Source organism: Sus scrofa, chromosome 11, assembly GCF_000003025.6.
Source record: "Sus scrofa isolate TJ Tabasco breed Duroc chromosome 11, Sscrofa11.1, whole genome shotgun sequence".
Taxonomy (NCBI): domain Eukaryota; kingdom Metazoa; phylum Chordata; class Mammalia; order Artiodactyla; family Suidae; genus Sus; species Sus scrofa.
The window spans coordinates 11903434-11917420 of NC_010453.5; the positions used below are offsets into that span (position 1 = coordinate 11903434).

At 47.1% G+C, this 13987-nt stretch overlaps 1 protein-coding gene across 5 annotated transcripts in view; it reads right to left on the bottom strand.

The window, feature by feature from the left end:
• DCLK1 (doublecortin like kinase 1) overlaps positions 1-13987 on the bottom strand; it is a 343828-nt gene that overhangs the window by 88176 nt on the left and 241665 nt on the right. For all 5 annotated transcript variants that reach the window (XM_021065211.1, XM_021065210.1, XM_021065208.1 and 2 more), the window contains exon 5: positions 6721-6837. In XM_021065211.1, coding sequence (XP_020920870.1) covers positions 6721-6837 — 117 coding nt within the window. The remainder of the gene's footprint in view (positions 1-6720; positions 6838-13987) is intronic.

The following is a 13987-nucleotide window of genomic DNA, read 5'->3' on the forward strand; positions in this document are numbered from 1 at the left end:
CTAGCATAAATAAAAAGACCTCAGGACTTCCAAAGACATATACAAGTACGTTGTGAGCTTGGGAAATACAAACTGATGTGTCCATCATGGTAGAAAATCATGAACTAAGGCATCCAGCTTTTCCCTCTTTCAAATGCTCACTCTTGCATTTCTCGCACCACTGGCCCGTGGTGGGTTCTCAATGCATATTGAATGAATGCATGGTTGTTGCCATGAGTGTTTCTGCCTTAGACTGTAAGCTTCTAGATGGCAAGAAAGTGCATCAGCTCACATCTGAATTAATGATTGAAAGGCACTCACTGGGAATTCAGTTATGTTTGTCATGGCTTGTCTAGACAGAGATTCCAAAGAGTGAAAAAAACTGGCCACCCATCTAAATGGGAATAAAATTCTAAAACCCAAAATTCTTCTAAGGAATCCAAGAAGAGGTAAAAATTTTGAAATCTCTAAGTTTTCAAGGAGGATTGTAGCAAAGAAAACTCAAGATGGGTAACTGCGGTTTTCTTATACTTTTAAAATTAAGAAAGCCATATAAAGCACAACTAAACTTTATCCTTTCTTATTGAAATTGAATGAGGGCATAGAATACTCTTATTTGGGAAGCTACTTTGTTACAACTTCCCTGTGCAGATAAAGGAATTTATTGAAAAGAAATTCCTTTTAACTTATACATTTTATGAGATGTCTGGGTTCCAAAGACAGACATGAATAAAGATTCAACCCATATTAAACTCTCTTTATGATGCTCTTTATATATTTCTGCTTCTTGAAGGAACTAAAACTCATTTTCCCATTTCTTAGTGATACTGCCTTCAAAGTCTCAGCACACAATTGTTTGGGGATCCTTCTTCAAGTATTATCAAGACTTCAGGGTTTTTTTTTTTTTCTTTTCTTTTCTAGCTCCATTTACCCTCTTTGGACCCTTGCTGTTACAAAGACAGACACTAAATCAACTGCTATGTGAATTATGTTATCTATAAATTATTTAGGGGGCTTGACCTGTGTGCCTCTTGAGCGTTAAGGCTATTTCTTTCGTCTCTGCATTATTAGCAAGTGCCTGACAGTAGCGGACTTGAAGTTGCTATTTCTGAACATTTAAATGAACACCTTACATCAATCACCTCTAACTTCTTCTAGCCCCAAGAAGAGGAGTGAGCAAGGGACAAAGAGGAGATTTTCTGAGGATTCTTATCCTTGTTCTAACACTGACTTACAAAGGAGGGTTTCTGTCCACCACTGACATACATCATGAAGCGGGGCTGAATCATCCCCCACCCCCACCGCCCCCGGATGCCAGGGCCTGGGACTAAGGCTCAGGCGTCCCTTGCAAAGTGCATGATGTTGTACATTTCACTCTTCAGCTAGGTATTGTACTCGTGATTTCCGAAAGATCAAAAATTTAACATAAGCAGAGGTAAAGGAACATGTATCAAGGAGAGTCAGCCGGCTGAGTCTGGAGCCCTGGATGCCCCATGTGCCAGCTCTGAGCCGCCACTATCAACTCTGTGACCTGGGCCAAGAGTTCCCCCGGCTCTGCCCCTCCTTCCTCATTAAAAAAGGACTATATTACTACAGAATAAAGAATATTATCTCATCTTGCTTGTTGGGAGGTTGTGGGGAGGATCAAAGAGGTCAAAGTTCTTCGGAAACTCTGATGTTTCATTTAAATATGAGGCGACATCATGACTGCGAACAGCCCGGGAAGCTACAAATCCTACCGTTGCACGGTGCTCGGATTTCTGTAACATGCTCGGAGATGAATACCGGAAACAGAAATTCAACCAGTGAAGGAGAAATCATTTCAAACTTCAGGTTAATGCGTAAGGAGGTAAAACAAAGATTGCATAATGTCACCCAGCAGCGGTGATCAACGGGTAGGAAAAGTAAAATTATTCACATTCCAGTCCTACGATTTATGAAAAACAATGACAGGCTATTGGAAAAAAATTCGGATGCAGTCAATGTAGAGATAATGCAACACAGAGAGACCGCACTGCTCCTTTCCACGGTTTCAAGAGACGAACTTGAGTAGAGACGGGAGTCTTGGGCTAGTTCAGTGGAGGGAAGCAAGGCAGGTGACCCCCTGACATCCAGCCGCTGCAGCGGCCCTGCAAAGACACGGCAACACCAGTGCACTTCGGGTGAGCCTAGGTCCCAGAGGAAGGGAGTGATCTTAGGGTCACTGGCATAACTACTGTGCGACCGGGGAGTGCTCCTCTATAAATCCTCTCTAAATTAGAATCATCCAGAGGAAGGTGGTAAGATTCGGCAGCAAGTCAGAATCAAGAGACAGTCAATGCATATTAAGAGCTCTCATGTAACCAGGAGGTGGTCCTACGGCATGCAGTGTTTGGGTGTATGGCAAAAGGCAGGAGGTTGAAAACTTCATGTGCATAAAGGGCATACATTCGCCAAAACGTGGTCCATGCTCTTGCATTAATTTTGACCTAGAAGTTCAGGATACCTTGAATGAGGTGGTACTTTTTCAAGAACACACTGATTTTAGAATGGATCTGGCTTCTGCTTTCTGCATGGAAATGATACTCTCTGGCATAACACACTTACCACAAATTCCAAGTTATTGCTGGTCAAATCAACCAGGTTTTAACTAGAGTGGAAAAGAGATTCAGGGAAACAACAGAAAAGAGAAATGCTTGTCTGAAGCAATCTCTGCTTTCTGAGGTAATGTATCCTATCCATTTTAAACTTCTCAAGGGAATGGTTCCAAATGTTGGCAGTGACAAATACAAATACATTTAATACGTTTGCCTATCTCCTCTTCTGAATTTCCAAAATTACTTTTGGTAAATGATCTATTCATCTTTATTTATAAGATTATAATTAAATGCACTTACAAGATTTATATAATCTTAAGAGATGCTGAATAGTGACTATGTGACCAATTAATTCTAAAGTGAAATGATTTCCTGTATTCATAATTATCTTTTTGAGATTAGATTCATGGTTCTTTTTTTCTTAACTGAAACTTTCCTTTTTGGAATAAAACAGGCTCTACACTATTTACAAGGTTATTTATTTCTGAGGTGCAAAAATTCTCCCCTTTTTGCCCCCGAAACACCATATTGTCCTCCTGCGGGCCCCATGCAACCTGGGTGGCCGGGATCAGACAGACGGAGAGCAGGAGGGCACTTTCCCTGCATCTGCAGTGGAAGCTGCAGCAGCACAGCAGGAATCGCTCCTGGTCAGGAGCCTGTTCTTTGACATGTGCACAACCGTCTGATCCATCCATGACCTTCCTCAACTTGGAGGGAGAAAATAAAACGCAAAAAGAAAAGAAATTCCTGCCCAAACTGGACAGCATCGCACTGCCTATGGCTGTTAACCACAAAACTTGTTGAAAACAGTAACTAGGGCAACAACAAAACGTTAACAGCAATAGTGCAACAGACTCTCTTGAAATATCCACGATAGGAGAGACATAAGATTTTGGCTAATCGCCCATTAGATGCTTCCCTCACTCCCCCTACTATGTCTGATATTTTAAAATTCATGGTCTGTACTAAGAGGAAGAGGAGAAGAAAGATTAAATAAAATTTTTCACTATCAAAGTGGGTTTGGATTGGGGACTAATTTTGTTTTTTAATACGGATTATGTTTTTTGGTGGTATCGAAAATGTTTCAACTAATGTGTGCCTCCTTCTCCTTCAAAGCCTTCCATGATTATACTCAATAGCCAAGATTTTAGGGACAAGAGGCTGGCTGGGCCCATCACCTCTTTCTCCCTTACTGATCCATGGGATTTCATCCTACAGTCCAGGTCTGGTCAGAAAAAAATGAAGAATGTTCTTTGGTCAAGGCCGAACATCCTCCAAGGAGCTCAGTTTTAACCCATCCGTTGATGAACGAAGAGGCTACGGCCTCCCAGGGAGTTTTACAGGCAGCAGGTCACCAGTGTCACCCCATCATTGTGTGAAGGCCTACATCTGTGTGTAGGTGGTACCTCTCTCAGAGGGAGAGACTTTCCCCAGTTTGCAGAGAAGAGAAGATCTTCAGATGTAAATCCTCTCTACTCCTGGGGAATGATTCTCTGAAAGCAGATTATTATAAGGAGGTAGAAAAGGGAGCTAGCATCTGGCGCTCTCCTTTGCTCATTGGCACAATGTAAGGTATCTAGAAGTCTGCTCTTGGGTACCAGCATTAAAGACGGACACTGCTGCTCAGAGGCAAGTGGGGAGGCAGAAAGGAAGTCATCTCTGCCATGCAACAGATGAAGATGAGCAAGCTGTATCAGAGACAAATGACTTCCCATATTTATTTCTCTTTTGGTTATATGCAGTCTTCTTAAACTTAGCTGAACACCAGGATAACCTGGAGGGTTTGTGGGAACCCAGATTGCTGGGCTCCAGCTCAGGTGACAGTGATGCTGATGCTGCTGGTCCAGGGACCACCCTCTGGGAGCCACTTCCTTGACCCTCCGTTTGCCTAACTCTGGGACATAGACTATCGAATCAGAACTGCCTGAAATATTTGTTAAAATGGGTTTTTGTCCTTACCCAGAATCTAGAAAGTTTGGGGTTAGGATGACAAACTACCAAACTCCCCCCTGACTCTTATGAACTTTGACCTCTGAGTCTCATTCCCTTACCTTTAGCAAAGCCTCATATTAATTTTGCACCCACCGCATGTGAGCCGTGTCGTACTGAGGGGGGAGCTCTCAGCCTACCTGAAACTAGGCAAGGCAAGTAAGCTGCATCGTGAGGGCCAGCAGCGTTCTGAGATTTATTCCCTGAGTGTCTGGGAAGGGCACAGTGGCAGCCCATCGGTGCCCCGTAGAGCAAGAAGAAGGTCTTTGCAGACCTGTCTGTCTAGTCATCAGAAACTCCCCAAGGGGAAGGCAACTCCTCGAGGACGAAGGAGGCCGGGAGGTCTAGGTCTCCAGGCAACGGAGTTCCTTCTTCCAAGACTCACTTTAGAAGGTTTCAGTTTTAGCGTCTATTAAGAAAAACATATTTATTATAGCACCTCTGTTTTATTTATTTTTTGTCTCTTTTTAGGGTCACATCTGCAGCATATGGAAGTTGCCAGCTAGAGGTCAAATTGGAGCCACAGCCACCGGCCTGCACCACAGCCACAGCAACGCCAGATCCGAGTCTCATCTCTGAACTACACTGCAGCTCACAGCAATGCCAGATCCTTAACCCACTGAGTGAGGCCAGGGATCCAACCCATGTCCTCGTGGATACTAGTCGGGTTCGTTACGGCTGAGGCACAACAGGAACTCCAGCACCTCCATTTTTAACTGTGGCAGTTATAACCTGGGCAGTGATGCCAATAGTAGGTCCTATAGCCCCAGCCTGGAGATCTTTTCTCAGCTCTCTGGAACCACGCTGCCAAGTACAAGAAGGCCCCATGCAGACCCTGAGGGTCTTGGTCCCTATTTTAAGAGCATCTCTGCCTTCGTGAAAGCAGGTAACAATCATCTTGATGTATGCATTATTTAATAATTCACATTCAGCTGTTTACAGCATTTAATAAATAATTCCTTTTGGGAGTTCCCATCGTGGCTCAGTGGTTAACAAACCTGATTAGGAACCATGAAGTTGCAGGTTCGATCCCTGGTCTCGCTCAATGGATTAAGGATCTGGCATTGCCATGAGCTGTGGTGTAGGTTGCAGACCCAACTCGGATCCCTGTTGCTGTGGCTCTGGCGTAAGCCGGCAGCTGCAGCTCCGATTAGACCCTAGCCTGGGAACCTCCATATGCTGTAGGTGCAGCCCTAGAAAAGACAAAAGACAAAAACAAACAAACAATAAAACCAAAAAAATTTCCTTTAAGCAGTGAAATAGGCCTTATGCCCAGACCAAAACAAACAAACAGGAGTTCCCGTCTGGCTCGGTGGTTAATGAATCCGACTAGGAACTATGAGGTTGCGGGTTCCATCCCTGGCCTCGCTCAGTGGTTAAGGATCTGGCATTGCCGTGAGCTGTGGTACAGGCTGCAGATGCGGATCGGATCCCGTGTTGCTGTGGTTGTGGCACAGGCCTGCGGCTATAGCTCTGATTAGACCCCTAGCCCGGGAACGTCCATATGCTACAGGTGTGGCCCTAAAAAAGACGAAAAAAAAAAAAAGACAAAAAAGCCCACAAAAAAAGCAAAATACAAAACAAACAAACAACTACCTGATTCAAGTAAGTTTTAAGACCAAAGAAGGACAAGGCGGGGTTCAGGTCATCCTGTGAGTACACATCCTGCTCCAACACCAGCACTAGAGCCCAGGGACAGGCAGGACCCTGGCACAGGATCACTGCCACTACCCTGTCCCAGGCTCTCACTCTCATCACTTTTAGCCCCACCGGGGCCAGAGGAACAAATGTGTTAAAGATTCAGCAAATGCAAATGGCAAACTCCTTGCCAGCCCGTCCCGAGTAGAATAAATGCTTTCACAGAGATTTCTGGAGTGGGGGGCCCTTGGCCTAAAAAACAATTTTTGCAACAGAAATGATGCAAGTTGGGAGTGTGCTTCTATTTGTGGGTGAATCTGGGTTTTCTGAGTCTTCACTGAGCTGTTCCGAGCCTGATGCTTTTTCTTACAGCCAACATGCTAGACTCTGGCAAATCTGATCCACCACTTTAGCATGTTCTAAAATTATAAACCGGAATCTACACTATGTTGAAACCTCACGCTCCGGGCTTCACACACCCTCTGTTCATCATGCGTCAGAAACAAGGCAGCTGCTTGAGGCTCCTCTGCTGCTTTACCTGAGCTGGTGGATGCCGGGGATTTGCTGCGCCGGGAAGGTCCTGGGCTCTTGGTGGTGCTCCGGCGGGAGGAGGAAGCTATTTTGGTGTAGGAAGTGGATTTCACCACTCGACATTCTGGGGAAAGAAGAAAGGCCACACGTTACTAGAGGGTCACGGCACACACCATTCAAAATGCACGATAAACCTGCAAATAGAAATAAATGGCCATCCTCAGTCAGAGGTGCTTCCTGCCAGCCCAGCACTTACCCATGATACCAGAACCAAGAAAACAACCAGAAAGGGCAGAGTTGGCATCTCCGACATCAGAGTAAACACAGTGGTTCCTCTGTATCCACAAGGAATTGGTTCCAGGCCCACCCACCCCGACCATCACCGCCATTGGCTGCTCTGGCCTTTTTTTAAAGAAATGGAAATCTAAGCATATGACATATCAGCACAAATTAAAAGGTGGAAGCAAGCAACAAATGTAACAGTCGTATCAGAAAACATGATGAGAACCACCATGTGACTAGTGCCTGAGAGCGCGTCCTCGGAGGTTGTAACCCACCAAACAGGTCTTTGGAAGATGTGACAAGGACGACCACACGGCGCAAGGCTCTGTCCACGTGACTGACCACACAATCCGGGAGTGTGTCCGAGCCTTTGCACATTGCTCTGGGCTTCTGGAAGTGATCAGCAACCACACTGGGCGGATGTAACGCTGCTGGTCTGTTGGTGCATCTCTAATTACATTTTGGCCAAGGACCCACTGTGTGCCAGGCTGAGGTCTGCAGCCTGATGGGGAACACACACAGCTGTGGAACTGGAGACAGGGAGCACCGGGCAGTGCAGTCTGGAGTCTTTTAACCAGCGAGGCTTCAGGTTGGCTAATTTTTATTTCGTGGACCTCATGCTCGAGAAATGCTGCTCAGGAAACAAACTGCGTAAAGCAATGCTACATGTCTCATTTTAAATCAAAACCAGGACTGTAAGGAGGGCAGGACGTCCAGGACTTTCTGTCCCAGGTCACGACCATTTACAGTTCACGTAAATTTAAAATAATAATTTTAAAAGCTCAGCATCCAGTTAGCAGGAGTGAATGGTTAAAATAAAAAGCTACCAGATGGTGCACATTGGTCCTGACACCCATCTGCGAGCCTCGATGTGAATTAAAAAGTTGATTTCAGGGTTTTGTCGCCTGCTGTTTGCCACAGGTGCCAGGATTACTAGTTATGGCTCCAACTACCAACCAGGGCTCTGGACCAGCTTAAGAGAACCAATCCAACCACTTTTCCAGCTACCAGAAAGAAACTAGGCATTTTCATCAGGCAGCTCTGTCCTATCAGAGCAAACGTAGGTGTTTTATTTGATTTCAAAATAGTGTGAGTGGGGGGGAGCATGTGGACTCATGCCATGCTTCTATGGGTTCTCTTGAACTGAGTTCTGACCATATTATTAATCTATCCAGAGTATTCCTTTAGTCACCTGCCTCCCCACCCCTACTCCTTCGGGTACCACCTAGTCCCGGCACATTTAAAAGCATGTAATAGCTGCTCAATAAATACTGGCCCACATCATTACTGCTCTTGCTACTCTCTGTGTGAGCTCTTACCACTCACTAAATTAATCCAACCTCTTACTTGACAGATAAGGAAACTGAGTCTCCAGGAGGCTAAATGATTTGCATCTGAATCCAAGTCTCTGGGCTCCTTACCACCCCAGGATCTGATATCATGACCTAAACTGGCTGTTCCATTGTGAATAAAGGCTGGGAAATGTGTACTGTGCCCAGAATCAGAGCAGACAGATAAGTGGGTGGCGGCAGATAATGGGAAGGACTGCAAACAAGCAATTCTCATCTCAACACTAAATTTAAATAGTAAAGCTGCAATTCTATCAGGATACTTATTGCATCAGAAACAAAGGAACAATGGACTCTCTTTCAGAAGTGGAATCAGAGTGAAGCAATAGCTTGGGGTATCATGGAGTCAGAAAGACAATTACGAGTATTATAAATCTCATGTCACTTGCCTTCAGGATAAGAGTGAAGCCTCATGAGTCATCTAGAGGATTAGGATAATTCTGAAAGGCTGGGTTGGATAACAGAAAACAGAAACAAAACGACAGTAACTGCTCCTCTATCCCCAAGGTCAAAATAAAACCAACTGAAGAAATGACAGCACCAAGCCAAAAATAGGAAAAAAAAAAAAAAAAAAAAAAAGCAAAAGCCTTCAATTGTCTTTTCCACTACAGTTTAGATTTTAAGTATTTTAATTAATTTAAATGAGAATGGTATTTTATGATGGTGAAAGATGCTGTGGAGAAGGGCAAAGGCCTCATGACTTCGGCGAGAATGCCAGAATCTTCGTCAGCTTAAAATCACCATTGTGAAACACTGTGAATAAGATGATCTAAAATGGGCAGCAAAAAAGAAAGTCTTGCTCTCACGAAGGACATTTTTTCGCAGCATCTGGCGAGGGAGCCAACAGCACCCTCTGTTCTCCCTCTTTTCTGGGGCCATCTGCCTTTGGGGCCAGTGACTCCATTCTGATACTCTGGGCAGCCCTGTATGGAGAGGACTGCACTCCCTTTGGCTGTGGGGATTAGTGGACAACACAGACCCTTCTTCAGCTGGCTGAGACCGGAGGACTGCAGGTGGGCCACGTGGAGGGAGCTTCAGGATGGGAATTTCTCTCACTAGGGAAGATCGAAGGCCACCCGAAGTACAGAAAATCAGATGAAGCATTAATTAGGTCTCTGATGACTGGAAGCTCCCGTAGCAAGCAAGCAGGCTAGGTCTGATTCAGTCTCTACTCTAGAAAGTCCCTATAAACATAGCTCTATGGGGCTGGGGGAGAAGCATTTCCCCCACAGTCTATGTGAATGTTAGATGTTTTCAGGATTTGGGGAAAATACAAGCTAAGACAACAGACGTTCCTGCCTTCACTCTGGCCCCAACTCACCAAACGGGCCTTCTGTGATGGTCAGATTTAGAGAGACAACCCAGATGCAAACCTGGAGGGAGGGGACTGGAGAAGGCAGATATGCTTTGGCCGTGTTCACAGGGGCGGTAGGACCCCCACTTAGGCAGAATCTCTCCAACTCAGAAGCGGTTGGTAGGTAGGCTGATATGTAACAGAAGGTGTTAAAGCAGAGACATGATGGCGGAATTCTGCAAGGCACCAGCAGCTCACCTGAGCCCACACAGCAGGGCCATTCGTGCCTTCAAAGGGGCCTGTCTGTACCTTTGGGAGACTCTTTCTATGTTTGTTTGTTTGGGCCCCGCGCACGGCATGTGGAAGTTCCTGAGTCAGGGGATGAACTCATGCCACAGCAGTGACCTTCGACCTGGGCCTCGGCAGCGACAGTGTCGGAGCCTTAACCTGCTGCACCACAAAGGAATTAGCTTTTGGAGAACCTTAAAGACAAAGGTGATGTCCTCCAGGTGTCTAAGCAGCCGCAGTGACGTACTGCCTGCTGGCTACAGATGATCCTTTAAACAAGGAAAGTTTTTACGCCTCTAAACTCTTTTTCAAGACAGCAGAATACAACACCGTCAGGCAGAGACCTCTCAAGGATCTCTGCTTCTCTATTCGGTTGTTCTGAACGGTTCAAGAGACGGGCGAGCTCATCCCGAAGCATCCATCATCAACAATAGATGCTTTGTGCTTCCTTCCCCACCCGATTACAAAGACACACTTCCTCCTAACTTGGCAAAGGTACAGAGCTTTCCGAGGGAACAACAGTCCTCTCCATTGCTATCTGCCAAACAGAGTCGGCAAGTACATTTAGTGCTGGAGACTTTTTAGATATGGCACAAGCTCAGCAACCAGAAGAGAGGCTGCAATTCTGGCGCTGACTCTCCAACAAGTAGCTCTCACACGTTCATCTGCTCTGGGTGGGAAGGACCCTCCGGAGCAGATCAAGGGGACCCACAGTGACCAGCTCTCTCCACGAATCTGCTCCCCTCCCGTCTCCAGAAGCGGGCGGCTGCCTTTCTCCAGAGCACCTCGTGCCTGGAGGATTGACACCTTTTGGCTTGTAGTTTTTGAAGCTCTGACCATCCTACTGGCCTCCAGCTTGTCAGCGTGGCTGAGCTGGAAGATCATTCCTGGTATGACTGAGAGCTAAAGTTTACTTTCTACCGAAACCTAATGATTTGCGCACTTTAGAGCAGGGCCACGGGAAAACTCTAACATAGGCTCCTGCAGGAAGGGTCGGTCTGCATCTCCCAGGCTGAAGGCTCTGAAAAGGACCGAGGCCCACCCTCTTGATTCTGCACCACCTAGATTCAGAATCCATTCTGACGCCGCAGTGAAACCCCCATCCCTACTGGCGGTGGGGTTTGGAACCAGTGTTACTTTCCTAAGCGCCAAGTGCAGCATGTCTGGAACAAATGCACTCTAAAGCATAGTTGTTTAAAAATAAACTGTGTAGCAGATTGAGCTAGAAGCAGAGGCATCAGCTGGAGTGGCTGAGCTGGAGAGTCAAGTCCCAGACACTGAGATTTTTTAAGTACCTTCTAAAAATACGGCCACGGGTGGGGTGTCTAAACCCAGCACCTAGCCGGGCCTACCGCAACTTTTGGAACACCCGGAGAAGGCTTCCAGATGGCACACACGTGTTCCCGCTCAGTGTGGCTTCTGGCTGTGAAACCAGCATGAACCAGCTCTGGAGGCACTTGCTGGCTGGGCCTTGAACCTTTATGTCATAGCTGCAGAAGGTCCTGGCGCGGGGCTGTTCCGTCCTGACAGCTCAAGGGTGACCACTCAGATCTACTCTTTCAACAGCAGGAATGATTCTCTTCTCCAAATGCTTTCTTTTCTCCTGAAGTCCAATAAAAGTTAACTTTCCCTATGCAACAGCTGAGTGTTGTATGGGGGCCGGCAGGTGGTTGTGCTCTAGGAGACGGCCTGGTAGCCCAGGTTCCTGCTATCTCACGTCTGTCACCCTGTCTTCCTCTACGTGGTCCCAGCCAGCTCACTGTGCCATCTCCAAGTCTCAGACCCAAGGGACAGAGAAAAAGAGGCGGCTTCCAAACACCAGACAGGAAAATCTGCTCTGTGCCTTGACCTTCATTTCTTTTTTCTTTTTCCCTTTCCTTTTCTTTTTGTTTCATTCTCATTTTCTCTCTTTTTTTCTTATAGTTGATTTGCAATGTTTCATTGAGTTCTGTTATCCAGTAAAGTGACCCAATCACACATTTCCCTGTGCTGTACAGGAGGATCCCAGGGCCCATCCACTCCAGATATAACAGTTTGCATCCCCCAAATCCCCAAAATGCCCACCCCTCCCACACCCCCCCCCCCAGGACCCCAACGTCATGATCTGCATGTCCTGACCCTGGCTGCACCCTTCCCTTTTCCTATGTCAAGTGCACTGTTCAGTGCCAGTCGCTCATGAATCCCTGGTCTCTACCCACTAGATGCCAGCAGCACCTCCACTCGTTGCCAAGTGTCCCCTGGGGGCACAGCCCCTAGTTGAGACCCACTTGGAGGTCTCTTCATTTGCGATATTTCCAATGGTCTTCAATGAATTCTTAAATCCTTCCTGGAGGGCATTAATGAAGCCATCACCAACCACCTGCCTGCGGCCCCAAACAACACATTTCACACATTCTTTGTGTGGGTTTGGCTGACATGCTTGGATGGCTTTGGGCGTCTATGCATCCCCGACAGTGTGGACGATGTTTCTGGCAGTGTGAAAGTCTTCCACCTGTCTGTTAAAATCAGGATCAGTGTCCACGGCTTCTGTCATCTCTGAGAACACGGTGATGTGGGGTCTTGAAACGCTGGTGGTTGCTTAGTTGAGATTTGGGAACAGGGAGGAGGTCAAGGGGTCACAGTGTGGAGAAGGACCTCCGAGCTGCACTGTGCAGAGCCGGGGCTGCAGGAGGGCCGGGGGCAGAAGCAGCCACACCCGGAGGCAAGTCCTCTCCCTTCCGGCGCCAGCGGACCTCTGCAATGGAACTTTTGGAACCAATCCCCAAAGACTGCTACCCAAGCGCTAACTGAGAACCAAGCGCCCAGGCAGGAGATTTCAGTTCCTAACGCCTGAGATTGGGACTGTGCAATTTTATTCATTAAGCAGGATATCAATGCCTCACAACAATGCAATCATGTGCCCTTTAGGTACTGGGCAGTCAGGAGCTTTCTGAACATCTAAAACATAAATGTTGTCCATAAGCTTGTTTTCCAACTCAGCAGCATTAAAACTCATCCCTGAGGGCAGCTGTTTTTCTCTTTTCCATGACTGTCTTCGGCTCTTTGTGAGGGCACTGCTGCCTCTTCCTTGGCCGGTACAGCCTCACCGACAAGCTTCATCCTTTTGGAAGTGAAGCAGTTACCAAGATGGAGAAGCCCCCCTGGGCCGGCTTTGAGCTTCTCTCATCAGAAACCTGCGTGCCTCCCGTGGGAGGTCTCAACAAATCACAGATCGCGAGGGCCTTTCTCCCCACCGTCACTGTGGAGCCATGCAGGCTCCGCCCAGGTCACCCAGCCCAGTCTTTCTGAAGTCTGACCGCACTGAGCAGCGGAACGTACAAACTGATGATGCTGGACCATGTGGAAAAATACCTGGCCCTCAACCTGCAGCTACCTGCCCAGGAAATTACTCTTTCATCTATAATAACCAACCAGGAAGCTGGCCTACAGTCACACCTGCAGGAAGTCAAACTGCTATCTCGAGTAACAATCCAAGATTCTAAACAACAACCCCTACAACAAACGGCCCCAAATGGCCAAGACTTGATTAATAACTGACAGCTCCCCTAATTTTTATCTCCACTTCTAAGGCAGGACCAACCAGAGAAAGCCTAAAACATGCACCTAACCGCATTGAGTTTCCACCTCCAGCCTCCCCAGGCTGGCGATCGGGGCACCCAAAGCCTTTCCTTTGCCACTTGAAAGCCTCCCCCTCTTCTGCCTGCCCCTGGGTCTCTGCCAAAATGCAAATGAGAGCGGCGGACGCCTGGGCTTCAGCAAGCTGTTTTCTTCGCTGGTTCTTATGGGCTGTCTTTGCTGCCACCACACACAGCCCTCCTCTAGTGACCCTGAGACGGGCGGCTAACCTGGCTCGGGTGGCAGTGTGTTCAGCATCACTTTGCCCTTGTCCATGAGAGTCATGACCACATCCACAGGGAGACGAGGCCCCAGGAATCACCACGTCTACTTCTTTCTCTCTTTTTTCCCACACGCATGTATTCACTTGCTGTCATAACAGATCACCCAAACTCCGTGGCTTACTGTGACCAAAACACACGTGCTCACAGTCCTGGAGGCCAGAA